The sequence below is a fragment of the Charadrius vociferus genome, unplaced genomic scaffold (genome assembly GCF_000708025.1).
Source record: "Charadrius vociferus isolate BGI_N301 unplaced genomic scaffold, ASM70802v2 scaffold185, whole genome shotgun sequence".
Taxonomy (NCBI): Eukaryota; Metazoa; Chordata; class Aves; order Charadriiformes; family Charadriidae; genus Charadrius; species Charadrius vociferus.
Window position 1 is genome coordinate 3,404,037 of NW_009648955.1, and position 20,934 is coordinate 3,424,970.

General features: G+C 37.1%; 1 protein-coding gene across 1 annotated transcript in view; it reads right to left on the minus strand.

Annotated features, from left to right (window-relative positions):
- Window positions 1–20,934, minus strand: part of CEP162 (centrosomal protein 162kDa) — a 47,889-nt gene that overhangs the window by 24,418 nt on the left and 2,537 nt on the right. Inside the window, exons 3-11 of the mRNA XM_009887475.1 lie at window positions 16,277–16,415; window positions 6,954–7,106; window positions 6,499–6,685; window positions 5,457–5,506; window positions 3,257–3,372; window positions 1,870–1,900; window positions 1,352–1,474; window positions 443–634; window positions 196–277 (exon numbers count right to left, since the gene is read on the minus strand). Coding sequence (XP_009885777.1) covers window positions 196–277; window positions 443–634; window positions 1,352–1,474; window positions 1,870–1,900; window positions 3,257–3,372; window positions 5,457–5,506; window positions 6,499–6,685; window positions 6,954–7,106; window positions 16,277–16,415 — 1,073 coding nt within the window. The remainder of the gene's footprint in view (window positions 1–195; window positions 278–442; window positions 635–1,351; window positions 1,475–1,869; window positions 1,901–3,256; window positions 3,373–5,456; window positions 5,507–6,498; window positions 6,686–6,953; window positions 7,107–16,276; window positions 16,416–20,934) is intronic.

The window sequence follows — 20,934 nt, forward strand, 5'->3', positions numbered from 1 at the left end:
CCTGGTCTAAACCAATTAACCCTACATATTCATTTCACAATACACTGCGAATGCCATAATGCCAGTGCAAAACATAATGAAATTTCAGTATTTAATTAGGGAAAAAGACAGATGAGTTATTTAGTAAGTTGTTTTTCACAAATAGATAATGGACTTAAGTTGTTACAGTTCTAAAATGCATTCTGAAATAAATACCTGTCAGGCTCCACATCAACACTTCTGATATTACATGAATGTCCTTTAATTGGTTTCATCAATTCTTCCACAGTGGGTAAGTCTAATTAGTGCAAAATAGAAAAAAAAATTAAAAAACCCCACCCTTAGAAAAACTATTTGTAAGAAGGACATTTAAGAATGTTTCATAAATGGAGCATTAAAGATATTACCAGTTCACTCAGTTAAAATGCTTGTACAAATACATGCCTGCCTTTGCGATATTTACCCGATTCAATAGTTGACATGTTGTTTGAATAGATGTCATTATTTTGTGAAACACCCTGCACTAAGCATTCCGAGACTGCCATTGCAGAATCTTGCAGTTTTTGCTCATCAGTGTCTCCCAAGGACTGATCAATATGATGGTATGCTTGGTGTAACGCTTCGATGTCACTGGTGGTTTGTCCATAGGAAGTGCCTGTGAAAAACACATGCTCATAAGAGACACTACAGGATTTTCTGTTTTGGGAAACATCCCACTGGAGCCTGTGTTTCAGTTACTAGCTTGGTCTATTATGTGGTGAGAACAGTGATTTCTGTTCCGAAAAAAAAAATCTAAAATCTCATTTTTACTGTAAAAATAAACAGTTGCAAAGTTAATTACAATTAGCATACTAATTAGTCTCATCTACAGTTTGTATGCCTCTCCAGCCCTCTACCCACCGCAATATGTTATCAGTACTAACACTAACAGCGTATGGGATATAACTATTTTAACAGATGCCATTAGAGCCATAGTCTAGATATAATTGGCATACACCGTTCTACAAGGTTTGATAACAGACTGTATTTTATAGTGTTCAAAGCTGTCAAAGATGAATTTTAGCTATGATGAATAACCAAAGGACATGGTATTTAAAAATCAAACTGCAATGTCAAAAGCAACTTTACAACAACCAAGTGTAAAAAGGGCTCTTTTTAGCAGAAATATGACTTTTTCCTGAAATATTTCCTCCTCCTTTCAAGATTTGTTATTAAAAGCCAAGAGCTTCATGTTCACTGATAACCTAACAACAAATGAAGACATCAGAGCCACCTGTTCTACTAAAGAAAGATTTGGAGGTTTGGGCTTTGTTGCGTGGGTTTTTTTTTGTTTTTGTTTTGTTTTGTTTTGTTTTTTAAAAGCAACCCTTACCTGCTTCATTACATTCAATTCCACTGACTTCTTCAGGCAGATAATGTTCACCTAGAGCTACATCTGATGTTTCAACGGCCTTTTGAAGTTCTGTAGTTGAATCTTGTGAATCAAGTAATACAACTAAAGCCAAGAAAATAAACGTTAAAGAAAACACAATTCTCTCATTCATACTTTATCTACACTGGAATTAGAAGGATACCAAAGCTTATCTTGATGCACTAAATATGCAAAAAATGCTACATAGATTATTATAATGTCATTAATAGTAAACTGATTAACTCTGATTGCAAGCATCAAAATCTGAGTACTGACTAGATGTAGGAAGATAAAAAATTACATTGATGATGATGTTGAAGTGCAAACACGTAGATTCATTTTTAACCATTTCAGTCCAACAGACTTTCAGTAGAACACAGTAAAATCAGGTGGAAAATATCAAAATAGTAAAAATCAGGTAAGAAAGTTTCAAAAAGCTACATTTAATATTCTCCCACTGATCAAAGTTTGCATTTTACCTTTAGCTAGCATGCCAGTGTTTGCTTCTTCCTAAAAAATAAAGAAAAAAAAATAAAGAAAAAGAATATTACTTTTTGAATTTCAGGGAAAAAAACCTTGTGGACAAACTTTAAAAGTTGGTGCAAAACCTGAGAACAGTTTTTAGAACTTAGAACTAAGCAGTTCTTGGTCCTTCAAGAATATGCACGTCTCTAAAAATCTTTTTAGGATGCCAAAAGGTCCTCAACATCCTGTACTGTATAAACTGTCTCACAAGTGACCTGGAACTAAATTCTACTCTGCATAAATCCAATAATATTTTTGTACCTCCCTGGTTCTCTTATATTGTAATTTGAGAAAAGAGAATAATGTAGTAGTAAGTACATTACACTTCCATTCTATTTGTCTTTCCAAACACTTATTAGACATTTGAAAGACTGAGGGACTTGGGTCTCTTTAGTCTAGAGAAAAGAAGACTGAGGGGGGATCTTATTAATGCCTACAAATACTTAAAGGGAGGATGCCAGGGGGATGGGAACAGTCTTTTTTTCAGTGGTGCCCAGTGATAGGACAAGAGGTAACAGGCAAAAACTTGAACACAGGAAGTTCCATCTTAACTTCTTTACTTTCAGGGTGGCAGTGCACTGGAACAGAGAGGTTGTGGAGTCTCCCACTCTGGAGACATTCAAAACCCGCCTGGATGCCGTCCTGTGCAACCTGCTGTAGGTGACCCTGCTACGGCAGGGGGTTGGACTAGCTGATCTCCAGAGGTCCCTTCCAACCCTGACCATTCTGTGGTTCTGTGATATTACCCTAATAAATTTACATAAAAAGAATAAAATCCTCATTTATCTTTTATAGATGAACACGTGGTGCTCTATAAACTTTCATAAAAAAATCAAATCAGAACACGTGCTTCAGGAATGCACCTGATGTACTCCAGTCACATCTGTTCCACATCAAAAGACCTGACTAAGCTAGTTGACAGTATTACTCCCAAAGCTCATACATTTTGGGTCCTCTGTCCAAACTGCTTCTCTGTACAGAACTACTTCCTTCAGTCTGTGCTACTTGCTAGTGTAGACACTACCTTAATGGCTCCAAGAGAGAGATTAATCACTACCCATCCTGAGGCTGAGGCTCCAACCAGAGGTCATCATTTGTGCACTCCTACCCACAGTTCTTAACTCAAAGGAGGAATAAGCAGGAAACACTGTGAAGAACTTAATCCTTTCAGTGATTTATCACAGGAAAGTGCATATCCTTAATAGAACATATAGTCCCAGGACCACTATATTTTTTTCTTTCAGACAGTACATATTATGTAAAGGTTTACTATATTTAGCATTATACATTGCAGAGCTTTTACAATTCATGCGATTAATATAAACATTTGGTAGGTTATACCTGTTTTTGAGGACTTAAATCAACTCCTGATATGATGTTTTCATTCACCTTACTCCCCTCAGTTTTAAAGGCAGGATTAGCATCTGTTTCTTCTTCAAAATCTTCACTGTAGCTGCCTGAAGAGTAAAATAAACATTAAATAGAATGAATAGTGAAGGAAGATAAAGCAGTAAGGGAAAGCTATTTCCTCTTCCCCAATCTCTCATCGAAAAACAGTTATTGCCACTATTGCTCCTTTCACAAAGGCAACAGAAAGGTTTTGAGATTGGGTGTGGCACTAAAACTACAGTAAAAGTCACACACAGTATCTCTAAATTCAAATGAAGTTTGTATTATGAACAGATATACTTCACCTCTGCCGCCTCAAGGCATACTTGAATTGAGCCCTTTTATTCAATGACTTTCTCTTTCTTACAGGTGAAATGATGCAATTCACCTCCTAGCAGACAAAGTGCTCTGCACATCCACCTTGACAACTCCAGCGGTTTTTAGGCTCAGAATCTGCTTCCTCTGACCTGCTTTGGTGGCCCAACAGCCACTCTCAAGAATAAGCATTATTTAAAAACACAAGTGTGTCAAAGAATAAATTTTTGTTACCTAGATCCTTCCACAACTTCTGATTCACTGTTGCCATATCTCCCTGACTCAGCTCCTGTGGTTACAGGCTTCAGTATCTGCATTATCAGTAACCCTTAAATCTAGAAGCATTGCAAAACCCTCGTTTATAATGTGTTCTTTCTGTGCTTAGACACACAGTCTAACTTATATGTAAAAAACACTCTATGAAAAGTAACTCTTCGAGCATTCACTTTGGTTTTGGACCATAAGTCTGATCAGCTGAAAATAGCTTTCTCATACTGACTTAAGACATACACAGTGCTTATACTATTCCTGTACACGTATTATCCACTATTACATTTGATATTTCATGAAATAGCAGCTTGGCAAAGACTAAACCAAACTACACACACCACACAGATTGATCATTCCAGGTATTCCATAGAAACTGTTTTCCTAAAAATCAGAAGTACCATTTTCATAAAACTGACTGTAACAATCAAGTAATTTCAACTGCTTCGTTCAGAAAAAGGCTACCAAATTGCTGTAGTATTTCTGCTACAACTGTCATGATCTCTTGCAATCTACAAAGTAATCAAACTTCCAAGGAGAGAAGATTTCCTGTGGTTAAGGTTTACAAATACAGCCCCTTTATGTTTGGGAAATTCAAGCCTGACTACAGTACCTCTCAAAAGTTCAGCTAAATATATAAATTTGAAAATACAATCTGTTACAGGAATACACTGTATCATAGGTTTGCAATGAAGAGTGAAATAAAGAGAGATGACAAGGGAAAGACAAATAAGCAAGATGTAAGGAATGTACCATGGAAATTTGGGAAAAAGATCAGGTAAGAGTAATGCTGCAGATTACAGAAATTAAACTCGGCTATGAAAAGACAGTACAAAAGTACAAATGACAGTTAAGACACTAGAATAACTCAAACATTAAGATGTATCTTAAATCAACACCAGGGTCAATTTTTATTCAGTTTTTGATCAACAGTTGCTTGGAGTTTTTTTGCTGTTTCTCTTTTAGACTTCAGTCACAATAGATTAAAATCCACTTAAAAAAAAAAAGCACAAACCAAAAGCAAACCCTTAAAATCCTCTGTCTGAACACCAGCTGCACAGTCATAACGCAAAGGCAGACTAAAAAGCCAGTGTGAGAACTACAGATAAAATGCAAACCATTAATATGAAAATTACATTAGATTTCAGATAAATAAAAGCTTTACCCACATTGGCCAGGGTGATATGGGAACAGAAGTCAATGGGTTTACACATTACTCAGAATAAAACAGTTCAGTGAGGATGCTGGACTGTCTTGCGAATCTGAAACCTATGAAGCCTGACATTTTTTGAGTAGCTCCAAAGGCAACACAGAGTATAGCACAAGCTATGAGACTGCAGTACAACTTCCTCTTTCCTGATCTTTAAACTACATCCCACTACAAACACGAAGATCCTGGGCTATCCTCTGAAACTCTGCTGTGATGCTTTCTGAAGACTTTGCATTTGAACTGGAGCACTAATCCACAACTTTCATTTCTGTTATTCTGTTTAATGAGGTTCACACAATTTTTAGTATATATACAGGAAAAAAAAATATTCAAATTAATGATTTAGAAAGATGGTATTACCAGATCTCTCTTCATGTGTGGATTCCTCATCTTTTTCATTTTTTTCATCTCTGAGAAACAAAATGAAAATTTTACTCTCTTCTTGGACAGCAAATAAATACAGTGTTTTTTCTTCAATTCCGAACTTAGACACTTACTACAATTAGCAACAGAATTAAAAACCTGAATTTGTCCATCATATCAAATCATATGTAAGAAAGGCTGATAAATGCCAGCAATTATTAAAATCAATATTTAAATTTTTACAACGGTCCATAGTTAAAATTCTCAATCTAAATCTTAAAAATCACACCCTTTCTGCATACCCTCCAACACCAACATTAGCTTCTCAAAGAAATTTTTATCACCGGGTTTGCTTCCTGTTCTGACCTTCTCATTCTGTATTAGTAAACAAACAAACAAAACCTCTCCTTTCTTTCCCCTTTTCCTGTGAAGTTATAGTTTTGTTCTTACCTAACAACTCTCCAGAATTCTGACCCTCCAACTGTTTTCATATTGGAAGCTTCCTTTGTACTCAGCATTTTTAGCAACAGCAGCCCGAATTGCCCTTTCATCTGTTTCTCTCACATGTGTTTGAACTTATTTTCATGTAACTGATTACAAATGGGTTGCCCTAGTCTATGAAGATTTTGCATCCTTCCTCTAGATTCATTTGTAACGTCATGTCTAAGGGGACATAGCATCTTTCCTGATCTACTTTCTTGTTATTATCAGTTATTAACTTTTCATTTAGTTACATCTTACAATTAAGAATGTTAAATCAACTTGTAACTATTGATTTATGCACAAGACTATGTAGCTATGTTCACTCATCACCAAGTCGTGTTCTCACCCTATTCCTTTTATTTATTAAGCTCACTTCTGTCCTCATCTTCAAAAAAAAAAAAACCACAAACCCAAAACCACAAACCCAAAACAAACAAACAAACCAGAAATTGACTGAAATCATACAAGATCTTGCCCCACAAAATCTCAGTAGCCATGGTATTCAGATACCCAGGCCCACTAATATAGTTCACTACTTTTCTTCCCTCTACATTACCTTACAAATGGTGCTAGTAATACAGAATCATTGGAATCCAGCTCTTTATTTAATCTTGAATAATCAATAGTAGAGGAAGCTTCTCGTTCAAGTTTGGCAAAGAAGATCTCTTTTTCTTCTTCTTCTTCCAAGGTATCCAATCCAACTCCCACATTACTTTGATTAGGCCCAGAAGCTAAAACTGAATCTAAATTTCAAAACAAAGAATAAAACAATTGTGTCTGTGCTGTATGTCCACGTAAAACTGTCATAATATTTAACAACAACTATAGACAGACTCACAAAATACTAACTATCAAATAATCACATGTTAGTACAAGGGGCCTTCAGCTCATGAGATGCAGCTGACAGACGTGAAGAATCCCGATTTGCGATAAATTAAGGGAAACAGTTTGTAATAGTAGTTTATTTAGATCTAGCCAACTTCATGAACTAGCTGCACTCTCAGTTCTCACCATTTGTCTCCAGGCTGTCTCTGCTTAAGGAGACAGCAACTCCATTACTTTTCTGAAGCTGCATCTTTTCCACTTGCATATTCTCATCAGTTTCCCCCATAGGCTGGGAAGTGTTCTGCATCTTGACAAAGCTTCCATTGCCTCCAAGCATTCCTAGGAAAAAAGTTGCAATATTCTTGACTATCATGTAAAAGCTATTTGTAAGACACTTCAGTCTTTTAGTCATCTTCCAGAACCACCAATTTTAACCTTATTGTGCAACTGCAAAGATTCCCAGTCTCACAAATCACATTCATCTAACTTCAGTTTCTACCATGAGATATGTAAATCTTGTTTAATGACAATTAATTATTCTATTATATACATTTTCTTCCTATCCTTCATATTTGCACACAAACCTACAGTTTGGCACGGGCAAATATAACAACTGTAAAAACTGACTTACTGTAATGTTTCTTATGGAGGACAATCACACACACAAACCCTGTACAGAAATTAACATTGCTTTGTTAAAAGACTGTTAATTTTTTTTGATCTACTACCCACAGACTTTTGAAAATCGTAGCCATTGGCGCAGCAGCTCCTTTTCATTTGTTGCAAATTAAATATTTTAAGGAAAAAAAACAGTAACCAAAGTTACTTAAAGGTCACCAATGAACACCCAGCTTTTCCATTCTGTATGTTTATGCAACTACAATATGCAGTTGCTCTCCTTACTGTAATTTCATTACATCTAAGTCCCTTCTGCCTGCCCCTAAGACATTTATACTTGGGTTCTTTAGAGGTTGCCTTAGGAGAAGGGCTAGGAGAAAAGCTGCTTAAGCATTTTATCCAATGACACATGAAATGACTTAACAGTTATCACAGAAGGGAACAGAAACCATGCCCGTCTTTTCCAACATGAATCTCCAGTTAGTAAAATAAACTTAGAATTTTTTGCTCTGTCTGGCCAAATGTTTAGACTGTAGCTGTGTCCTTGTACTGAACATACTGGAAGGGGTGAAGACACTGAGAACAGCTCATTTCCTGCTGGCCGGAGACTGCAGGAGATGCATACATCAATAACCCTTCAGATCAAGAACACTAAACCAGTCACCCACATGCTGATCAAGTGCTTCAACTCTGGGCTGTTACTTTATCCTCTGTACAGGTCCAACCAAGTCCCTTTTAAGAAAAACCATACCTGCCTATATCATGAAAATGGGGAATCCTCTCCCTTCCATACTGAAAATGTACCCAGGGTGAGGCAGGGTGGGGGAAGTATGAGTCTGAAAACCTTTTTCTTCCCTACAGGGAAGCCCTTAGCATGTGCATTCTGACTGTAAGAGCCTCCCTGTTCAGAAGTAGAATAGGTTTTTTTTCTTGATTTCCATGACAAAGTCCCCTTACATGTTTTATCGGTAGGCTAAGTGCATAAGATTCTACATCTTGGAAATGACTTCCACACTCCTGTATCTAACTTCAGCTCCAACCCTGATACAGAGCTCTGCCTGATTTGCCTTGCATGCAACAAATAAATGTCAGAGACATTGACTAAAGGTCAAGCTCCACATGTATACAAAAAAATGTCTGAATAAATACATTTTGCTACTACATTGAAAAGTTTAAAATGGAAAGCTCAAAGTGCTGAACAGAAGTGAAAAAGTACGAATAGTCCATCTCTCTGGCAGCTAAATGCAGTAATTTAAAGTAATTTACCCAGATGGTGCTCTATTCTAGTTATGAAGCCAGCCAACAGGAGCTAGGTCACAAGTCTTTTGCAGAGCTTTAGATTAGCCACAATCTCACCAGACCTCCAACACCTTATTTGTCAATAAGAATATGTTAGCAGAATCAAAAATAAACTGTCACTGACCTCCCATGTAAGATTTACAAGAAAGGAGGTGGGAAGTAAAAAGACAATTAGAAAATTAGAACTTTTAACAACAAAATTTTAAAGAAAACTATTTTCCTGAGTTGTTTTATTTAAATCATCTCAAACTCAATGAGTTTTCTGACAGACTTACATTGATCTTGACGTTTTCATGAGATTTATGTAAGCTATCTCATATTTTTCAAGTCTTTTGCCAGTTCAAACCAGACCAGAGCTTTTTTAAAAAAAGCCCCTCCCATAATAATCTCAAAATCAAATACTGTTTAGCAGCCACTGAGTTTTGCAACTCATCCACTTCCAATTCCCAGACATGCACCCCAGTTTACAGGAGATACAATCATTGCTAATAAAGGCAAAAATGTCTTTTTTACTAATCCTACACTATCTGCACTCTGAGAAACCTAACAAACTTGGGAAAAAGTATCAACCTGGATGGACTTCAAAGTCTCTCTTCACTGTGTTTTCTGGATTTTTGAACAGTCCTAGTGATTTCTGTGGGACTTGCAAGCGTGATTTATTTTTCGGCGAGTATTTGTTACTTTTTACGAAAACTTCTTGAAGCAGCAGTTTCCTTGAACTCCAAGATTTCACTACCCGTACTCTTCACATTAACAATTCTTGCAATATTTTGTAAGGCTCATGATACATAGCATTCTTCTTTAAAAGTCCTGCCCCTTGAAATTAATTAAAATAAGATGAGTTTCACTTAGAAAAATATTTCTAACCACCACACGAAAAGTTTAAGACTATAAATACAAAGGACTCAAACCTACATTCAACCACAAACATCTGTTTAAAAACTAACTTCTTTTCTCCTTAGTCTGACCAGGACTTCCAGAATTGAGCCATTTTAGCTTTTTAGTATCATATAAAATACAGCAAATCTGTTACCCTCAGAATTGTCTGGACTGTCAGAAGTGAGGCTTCCTTCTTCTTTGTTTAAGTATGAATCTTTCTTGTCCTTATGAAATTTTTCCAGCATTTTGAATTTAGACAAAGCCTTGCTGCGAGATGCACTGGAAGAAGGTTTAGGGGGAACTACTTTTAAGTGTACACAAACATTTATAAGTTTTTATACATAATGGACAGGGAACAAAGAGAAAAATAAGAAGTGAGAATTCAAATTGACACTTCTGAAAAAGTAATGCAGTTCAGTTTCCTGTAGACTGAATTATCTACAATTTTACAGCTATAATTAAAAAATAAAATTAATACTTATAACTTCTGAGAATAAAACTCTTTTTTCCCTCTACTTTTTATTTTTAAAAAAGACAAATTCCTTCTTGCTCCATGTATTCCTTGCATTCAAATACACTGTTCTAGGAGCTCAATATATTACCTGAGAACAAAGAAAACTAGCAAAACTACTTCAACAATAAACGAAGTTTTGTACTACAAGTTTTGAAAGAAAGCATCTAGGTCAGTTCAAAGAAAAGTGGAAAAACATAGCTATATAAATGTGAATTACTACTGTCTATTGTAAGAACTGCATATTGTTTGCTCAAACCCTTGTGAGGACTTGCCTAGCAGCAAATACAAACAAATACCTTCCAGTCACATTACTAGAATTAAGTTTTAGGTAACAGTACCTACACTGAAAACTGATGTTTAGATGATAGTCACACTACACACTTCACATACCTTAGGCTAGCCAGATGCATTGTATTAGACTTTACCTTGTTCAAATTGTCGGGGTGGAGGGGGCTTCTAAATTGGCTAATTCAGAGAAAACTCTTAGTTACAGGTCTTTTGAATCTACCTTGACACAAGAGAGAGAAAGAGTAGTCTAGGGGATCGGGCCAAATACTGCTATATAGAAACAGGACTATGGGGATATGTGACCAGAAGGTAACACAACTCAGAAACATCTAAGAAGACTAAAGGAAGCCAGTAAGCATATGGCAGGTGCAATGTCAAAAAAGAAATGGTATGAAATCCATTCTGATACAATGCACGAGTCCTTTATTCCCTCAACTGATGGCTGAGTCTACCAGTGAGACACCACTTCTCTAGATTTATATTCTCCCACATTTACTGTGAAACTAAAAGTGTTGACAGCATGCCTTCTATTGTAAAGGCAAACACCTGATGCCTTTCAAAACAGTAATTTGAAATAACTCCTTCTTTTGCACATATTTCAAATATTAAGCCTAATTTGAGACACAGATTCAGTTTTAGTGTTTGTCTCCCAGACCGAGATGCTTTATAGCTACTCTATGCAAATGAGGCTCATGAAAACAGGACAGCACATATGGTCTAGAAAGCTACCATAGGGAAATGCTCTATAGGCTACATAGTAGATCACCAACACAATCTAAAGACCAAGTGCCAAATATTTCTTTGCCATGGCTCTCCAAAATATTATTGATATGCTTGAATTTTACACCAAAGCCACATTTAAACTAGTACATACGAGTTATTTGCTATTGTATTTTACACAAAAGTATTTCATGGATCAACATTTATAACTCCTAATTATTCTTTGGAGTTTCTCTTCAGATGGCGTAAAAAGTGACTCCACATAAAAGGCTGAAGTAAAATTGACTAAAATAATCCCGCAGATTAAACAATTTAGTTTGTCAGTATGACACCAACTATACTGTTTCCATTCCAGCAGGAGCATGCACAGAGCAGAGGGAAAAGAATCACATCAACAGAAAACAACTAGAATACTTATCTGACTGCAGTTTTTGAAATTAAACAAACAGAACAGTGAATATTAATATTGCGGGCTGACATTCAATACTGTCTCTCCTAATACATCACTATAGGTAGTGATTTATGATGTAACGACAATTGAGCAAAAGTTCACACAGTTACTAGTTTCTTCTGGAAAGGACAAATGAAGTAAGTGGCAGCTTGTTTTCAATGAGAGCACTATGGTCAAACGGACTATTTGCAAAGGATTTCCTATAGGAAACATACTATTAATACAAAGCTGATACTGAATAAATTTAAGAAAACTTATATAACCAAATACCAGACTGGCAATCTGAATGGGGACTCTTTCGTTCACTGTTTTCCACTATTTCAGCATGGCTCTCCATCATTTTCTTCTCTTTCCTCATTTTAACAAATCTTGTCTGAAAATCTCGAAAAGCAAGACAAACAGCAAGAACAGACAGGCAAGCAAGACAGGACAGGAATTCTTATCATCCAATTTCTTTTTATCATTTAAATGACAAAACAAGTAGAAAGGACATTAGTTAGAGGTAGGTCTTTAACCTGCCAAATATGGAAGACAGTATCTTGAATCATAATTTGCACATTTCAGTTTAAAGCTGAAGAACAAAGAGTTCAAACATGCCTAGAATAACAAGTTGAATTATTTTAAAATGCACTTTATACTTCTCAGCCAAATGAACAGAAAGTCTATGTTGTTTACCATTAATCCACAAAACCAATTGAAAACAGACTATGAGTTTAAATATCTGCCAATTTCCTAGCAATTCTGTAAAAAGATGCCTTGGAAAAAAATAAATCAGACAACATATAAATGTATAGAATGTATTTCGTTTTCCAGTCATGTCTGTGTCTTTCAAGAAAGCGTGATATAGACACTGAAGTAACTCAGAATGAAAACCTCAAACTGTAAACAACTTATCAGCTAGGTGCATTACTGAAGCTAATTAGCTAGACTTTGCACTTTGTTAATATAACAATATATCTAGACAGTGTCACCCAAACAATTGTGCATGGCAATCCCATGCACAAATACAGGCTGGGTGGAGAATGGATTGCGAGCAGCCTGGGGGAGAAGGCCTTGGGGGTACTGGTGGATGAGAAGCTCAACATGAGCCAGCAATATGCGCTCACAGCCCAGAAGGCCAACTGTATCCTGGGCTGCATCACAAGAAGTGTGAGTAGCAGGTCAAGGGAGGTGATTCTGCCTCTCTGCTCCACTCTCATGAGACCCCACTTGGAGTATTGTGTCCAGCTCTGGAGCCCCCAACAAAAGAAGGATATGGACCTGTTGGAGCATGTTCAGAGGAAGGCCACGAAGATGATCAGAGAGCTAGAGCACATTTCCTATGAAGACAGGCTGAGAGAGCTGGGCTTGTTCAGCCTGGAGAAGAGAAGGCTCCATGGACACCTTATAGCAGCCTTCCAGTATCTGAAGGGGGCCTACAAGAAAGCTAGAGACTGACATTTTACAAGGGCATGTAGTGATAGGATGAGGAGGAATGGTTTCAAACTAGAAGACAGTAGATTTGGATCAGACATGAGGAAGAAATTTTTCACTATGAGGGTGGGAAGGCACTGGAACAGGTTGCCCAGAGAAGCTGTGGATGCCCCATCCCTGGAAGAGTTCAAGGCCAGGCTGGATGGGGCTTTGAGCAACTAGATCTAGGGTGAGGTATCCCTGCCCATGTCAGGGGGGTTGGGACTAGATGATCTTTAAGGTCCCTTCCAACCTAAACCATTCTAGGATTCTATGAAACATACCAACTCATACATGTGGAGCACATATTTGTAATGCAGTGCCACACTGTTGGCGGAGGTGAGATATACACATTTACGTAAGTTTGATTCATGATGACAAAATACTTTAAAAATAATAATTCTATTAGCTGACAGCCTGTTAATAAAGTCGTATCTGCAACCAACATGGAGGTTCAAGCCTAGAAGAATACACACAGTTCTCAACAAAATTTCAAAGAATGCCAACATTACACTTTTCAGAAATTGAACTCAGCTTATTTCCATATTGATTATAATATAGCAATAATTTTTTTTTTCCCCTAGAACAATTATTTTGCTATTTAGGGCACATTTAGTAATGTTACAAAAAGCTACAAATCTAAATCATCATCTTGTCAGTCATCTGGTGCAGTAATTTACATTGCAATGCTGTTGTGGGTTCATCCGTTATTAATACATCTGAGCAACACGGTACACAACATAAACCTGCTGAAGAATATTGGACCTACCAAAATTCTACTTGACAAAGTAGTTGGAAGCATGGAAGACAACAAGACAGACACACAGAGGAAAAAAGTGGCAGTTCTAGAAGCGTACCCACACTGAACTCCTTACAGTCACCTGACCTGTCATTTTAAAACAATGCAAGAATATCTACATGAACTAAAGTCATAGCATAGTCTGTAGTGTGTACACACATATATAAATCCCTCTTTATGTGTGGGATTCATCGCCCTCAGTTATAGCCACATAAAAGTTATCTACCTCCGCAGCTGCAGAGGAAAACTCGGTTTATACTGAAAGTGGCCAAGTTGGCCTCTACAAATGGCTCTCTTTTGGTTCTACGTTAATTGCCCTACAACTAGACTTTGGTTAGCAGAATGGCATTCATCCTAGTACAGGCTGCTTCTGTGCTATGCAGTTCCTAACCTATCGCAGTATACGTTAATACAACTGCTACACCACTTGCGAGTGTCCAGTGTGACATATATAGTCCTTTCCTCATGGAGTGATACAACCAGGAGCTCTGCTTCATACCACAGAGCTATCCTCTTCTCGCCAAGTAAGAAATTGGAAAGCCCTCTAGTAAAACTTAAGCGCCTCTCTGCTTGGCAATAGTAAAGTACTAGGTGGATATGGCTTACTGCGTATGTCCCACAAGAACGGAATTCTATGCAGAGACTGATGACAGAGGCGTAGCTGAAATAAAACTAATAATCTGGTGGCCAAAATAGTGCTTGGGGAAGAATTTGGTGCACAGATCTAGCATATATGCCCCACATTCTTGTATTCTCTGTTTTATTATGACCAGCTGCCATGACATGTTGGACTTTTGATTCAAAAAGCATTACACACAGGTTACTTTCAACTCCCTCTGAAAAAAAATAAGCCCCTTATGAGGAGTATGAATATGAATATGAATAGGCTAGCTTATTCTGCAAGTAAATGCATTATGTACTGGCAAAACTGGGTAAGCTCACCTTCTGAATGTTTTCCTGTTAAAGGAGAAGCCTTTTAAAAGAGAGACCTTAAAAAGCTTACCAGAACTCTCTTTTTATTTTATACACCAATAAACTGCAGATCAAGCATGTTTCAGTTCTAATCGCTTTACCTCTAGTTAAAACTACGCAGCTGATAAGATATTAATTTAAAAAATAAAAGTTGTAGAATTGATTTGGATGGGAATAACTTGATATAATCACATTATTTCTTCTGATTCTGCTTTGCATTGTACTTAACCCATACAAGCACTGTTCTCCAAAACTTGTAATCACCCTGCCTTTTAAGTACCCATTCCAGTGGGGTTTGGTTTAAGTAGCACGAGAAGCACCGAAGTGCTTTATGGGTTGCCTCAAGTATTTCAGAAAAAACACGGAAAAATGCCAAAATTCTAAAGTCACCTGAAAACTTTCTTTGATAGTATGTAGAAAAATGAGGTCATGCTAACCGCTTAATTCTCACACTTTGCCCAGCAAGAACACTCTGTCCTTCCATTTTTTTGAAAAGCTGTAAGGAAATCATAATATCTTGTTACTACCTGATATGTAGTTGCACTGTCTGATAGGAACTCTCATATTCATCCGAGTTTTCCAGCAACATCTCAAAAAAGGCCAGGGACAGATAAGCAGTCCAGACAACACCTATTAGGGTTATGCCTAAATGGCACAACTGCTGACTAAGATCTAGCTCCTAATTGTGACAACACTGACAGGACAGAGCAATGCTTAAAATCGGAGACTACCAGCACTATCTTAACTCTTGTCATATGAAAAACTCATTTCTGGAACTTTCTGTTAAGCTCCAGTTTTAAGTTATACAAATCATGAAAATAAGAAGCCACCAATTACTACAATAAGAGGCATCGCCCTGTGGAAACTAACTACTCATAGGCTTTACTACTCAATAAGAAGACAACGAAGAAATGGAAAACTGGAGGAGGAAACCTTGCACATGAAAGTAAATTTTCTTCCAGAACTACGTGACCAAGTAAATACTGAACTAGCAATCATGCCATCACAGCCCTTTTCTCCCTGAGCCACCGTTCTTGGCAAGGAAAATGTTGAGAATACTGACAGACATACATCTTTGAATCAGGTGCTATTGAAAAGTTTTTCTGTGCTTCCCCAACCTATTACAAATGTTGCAATTAGCATAAGATTATACAAATTGGTCTTTTTCCTCTCCAGTTTGGAAAACAGAAATCTATAAAAGACACATACAAATATTTCAGGGTAATTCCTAAATTACATTTTCAAACTATCTTATATTTACAATGCATTTACTCTTTACAAGTTTTCATAACTTGAAAGCTAGAGAAAAAACAGCAGAAAGCTTGCTTACAGCTTGAGTATGATCCCTTTTAAAAAAATACAACTACATTTGAGTTTTACACTTTACAAGTCTGCACTGTTATGTTCTAAAGTACTTGAGTGACATTAACTTAATCTGAAACCGAGACTACATGAAACATGAGAAAGAACTAGCCTGACCCCCTGTGGCCAAAAAATTGCAAAACTACATTATTTACCACCACCATCCGAATCTTCCTCAGATATCCACCATGGCACTGAATCCTTTTTCTTTGTTTCTTTTTTCCTGGGCTGTCCCAACGTCTCAAGAATGCTGGATTTTTTCTTTGAATTTCCAAGTGAATCATCTGAAAGAGACTGAGTCAATTGCATACGAGATTAAAGACAGCTTCTACGTTTTCACATTAACTGTCTTTCAGCCACTCAATTCTGGACTTCTAAGTTCAGATGCTTCTCTACTCCTCACTGCCTGCTTTTTTTGTATATGCATGACAAAGTTGATTAAGAAACAATAACTATATTCATGTGGCATAACACTGTATATTATAATAACCCCATTGCCAGAATTTGGATACGTTAAAAGTTCACTGCTTAGCAGAATGTATGTTCAAATGAACAGCATAATCAGCTCTTTTTCAATTAGTTACAGCATATAAGAACCAAAATCCTGATTACATCCCTGAAGACAATGAAGCGAAGCAGAAACAGTTTTGCCTTGGCCTTGCTTTGTACATGAACATTATTAATATTCTAAAAATAAACCTTCACAAGCAACATTCTAGCTCCCAGCAAATCAGGTTTCAGAAATTAATTTTATACTTTGTGTTCATGGAAATTAACAGAAATGCCAGAGCCATTTCCACCCAAATCTGTGTATTAAGCTTTCATATGTGCTAGCCATCCATGCCAATTTTGATTGAAGGCTTAAATCAATGGAGAAAAAAAAGTTTATGAGTATGAACATCGTACAAATTCAAGTTGCTGAAGAGTAACAGGAAGGAAAAGACCTACAGATGCTTCATAAGACAACAACTTTTTTGAGGTGATGCTGCTTTTTAAAAAAAAAACCAAAAACACCACCACTAATCTCTGCTCTTTTCCTTTAATAAAGCTCTTTGTGGTTTACAGCAAACTCAGAGCCACAATTAGCTGTCCAGATATTGAACAAGGAAATAGATTCATTAATCTAGTGCACTGCAACCTTATGTGCTACATATTCTTTGTGCTTACACTCAATAAACATAGGCTTAACAGGAGTGGCATAGTTTTTTATTTTTATGTAATTTTTAAACTGTAATTGTTGAAACCAATTGTCCTAAAGTGTCTCAAAGAATAAATTGAATAGAGATAGCAAAAGCCATAAAACGTAAGAAACAAAGAATTCATATATGAAATGCATCATATGGGAAAATTTCAAAGCTTCACTTTTGTAATAGTCACAAATAAGAAAATTTGATAGTATAAACTGAATACTAGAGGCAACAGTACCATGGGTACCTAACATGTAGAACACAAGAAAAGGATGTTTTATTGAAACAAGCGTCTGCAGTCCACTGCCTGATTCCCATTGCATAAAAAGCATGACCATTAAAGTCTACTTTTACTATATATCTAATGCTTCAATTTATATGGGCCTAACAAGAACATCCATAAATCAAATGCCAATTATCCCAAACTACCACTTAAGAAAAAAAAAATATAAGAAAATACTATTCGTATGAATATCTCTGACCAATAACATCTTTAGAGCTTACAGTTTCACTTGAGAAAACAAAATGCCTGTCATAGTCTCAGAAAGAAAATTTAAGTGCTCAGAGCCTTGCACTTTAATAAAACACAATTTTAATAAATTCTGAAATTGCTGGACAACAGGATGTATTGCAATTTCTTTAAGCTGGCTCAGTGACATAGAACCAGGCAACATTACATTCTTAATAAATGTCCTATAAATAACAACTTCCTTACACTAGTCACAACACAAGTACTGGTGCCATTGTCCCCAAAGGTTGGACTGCCTCCTGCTAGCTAGAAGTACTGACAGGTGCGTGATGCAAGTTCTGTTATCGCTTGCTGGGTTTTTTTATGACTAACAGTATCCTCTACTCTGCAAGCAGAACTTCAGTGATGCTCATACTCCTTAGAGTATTGTAACTAAAGAAACTGAAACTCCCACAGGTTTTTCTCAAGTTCTGGAAACTTTCTATGTCCAGCCATCTTGTCAACTGTAGACAGTAAAGTTGCAGCAGCTGGGAAAAAAATGCTGACACAAAAATATTAGTGCATTTTTCCCAACATGTCAGTTGTCTCAACAGCAAAACTTACAGACTTTTTTGTATTCCTTTGAAAAAAAAGTACATAAATAAATCAATCAACTTTTTGGACCAGTAATGGCTTTTTAGTGCCAGTAAGCAGCACTGATTTTTTTTCCTTCCCCTCTTCTATAAAAGAGCCTGTCGGCCTTTCAGGAGCACAGACACACAAAAAAAACCCCAAACCAAACAAACACAAAAAAACCAACAAAACCCCCCCAAAAGGTGTCAGTTGTTTAATCTCAATTTAAATAAAAGACAAAAGAGTCAGTTTTAACAACTGGGACAACTACGTGGCACCTAACCAGCTTATCACCTCCTATACATATGAAGTAACTTAAAAAAGTAGATAGGTAATACAGGATTAGATCTAAAACACTCAGACTTTCATGACCAGTTGTCCTAATTATTTAATGAAACAAGTCTTTCTCAATAAAACAAGTCTAGTCCAAATTATATTTTTAATACAAAATAATATTTTAATATATTTGATCTTTTAATTAAAATTAAAAATATTTTTCAAACATGGTTTCATGTATAGTGTTACTCTCACAGGTACTGTTCTACAGATTTTCTAATAAAGATGGTATAGCCTTTCCTTTTGTCCATGAATATCAAGTAGAACAAAAGTCAGCCTAGAAGACTAGAAGCAGACAATGGCTTTTTCCTAACTTTGCTTTTCTTGAAGTGTCATAAAAAAAAGCAATTAATTGAAACACTGTGTATTAGAAGGAGCTCCTCACATTGCATGTCCCAGGGGAACTTCACAGCCAACACTAAGAAAACTCAGGAGCTAGACCGATATGAACAGATGATACGTAAATTAAAGTGACAATAGGGGTAGTACACTAAAGCAAGATACTGGTGGTGGGGAGTGGAAGGATCACAGGCACACAGACAATGGAGGAGGAAAAGAAAAACTACGGATGACAACAGGCCATTCTGGCAAGTGGTTAGGAGTAAGTGTGACGAGGCAGACATTTGTGTTTCCTTTGGTAAAAAAGTAAAAAAGAAAAAAAAAAGCTTTTAAAGTTCAGTGCATATGCCAAAATACTTTAGTTTATTCCTCATATTAGACCTGCAACATCCAACTGTATCTACAGTCTTTCTTTAACTTCACATGTTTTAGTCGCAAGTAAACATACAATCCTCCCCCCAAACAAACAAAGGCAGTTTCACTAACCAGGAGTTATTTAAAAGGGAAAAAATATCCTGCTCCATTTCTCCTCTGAAAGATTTGCTTAAACAACATTAAGTCTTCTTTGAACTATTAAGAAATAGTGTTTGCTATTCACACCCCTCCACCATTGTACTCTCAACACAAACATCACCTACACAGTGATTTCAAAAAATGGAGCCCACCAGTTTATCATCTTTCTAACATTAAAAGGCCGCACGCTTTTTACAAAAAAAAAACAAAGGCAAAGGGAGGGACATAACAGAAGATGCATGTATACAAAATAAGAGAGAGTAGATAACGTCATTGTTATTTGGGTCTGCATCTAGATGGCGAAACAAAATGATGATATTGCCATGGGATGAAGTGCTGGAGGGAAGAAGGGCCCAAGAAAGTTGGTTAATATTCAAGGATCACCTCCTCCAAGCTCAGGAGCGATGCATCCCTACAAAGAAGAAGGCAGGCAGAAAAGCCAGGAGGCCTGCATGGATGAACAAGGAGCTCCTGGACATGACTAAAAGCAAAAAGGAGGCCTATAGGGAGTGGAAACAGGGGCGGGTAGCCTGGGAGGAATACAGAGGAATTGTTTGAGCAGCCAGGGATCAGGTTAGACAAGCTAAAGCCCAGATAGAACTAAATCTGGCCAGGGACATTAAGAAAAACAAAAAATCCTTCTTGAAGTAAGTCAGTGAGAAAAGAAAGACTAGTGAAGATGTGGGCCCTCTCCAGAAAGAAATGCAAGAGCTGGTTACCTGGAACAGAGACAGAGCTGAAGTACTCAATGACTTTTTTGCCTCAGTCTTCACTGGCAAGGACGACAGCCGCGCTGCCCATGACGCAGAATGCAAAGGCAAAGATTGGGAAAATGAAGAACTGCCCACAGTAGGTGAAGATCAAGTACGAGACCACCTGAGAAACCTGAAGGTGCACAATTCCATGGGACCTGATGAGTTACATCTGCGGGTCCTGAGGGAACGGGCAGATGAAGTTACTAAGACACTAGTCATCATATTTGAGAAGTCGTGGTGGTCTGGTGAGGTTCTTGCTGACTGGAAAAGGGGAAACATAACCCCTGTTTTCAAAAAGGGAAAGAAGGAAGGCCCGGGGAACTACAGGCCAGTCAGTCTCACCTCTGTGCCTGGCAAGATCATGAAGCACATCTTCCTGGAAATTCTGCTAAGGCACATAGAAAATAAGGAGGTGATTGGTGAGAACCAGCATGGCTTCACCAAGGGCAAGTCATGCCTGACAAATTTGGTGGCCTTATACGAAGGGGTTACAGCGGCAGTGGACAAGGGAAGATCAGCTGATGTCATCTACCTGGACTTATGCAAAGCGTTTGACACCGTCCCACATGATATCCTGGTCTCTAAATTGGAGACATGGATTC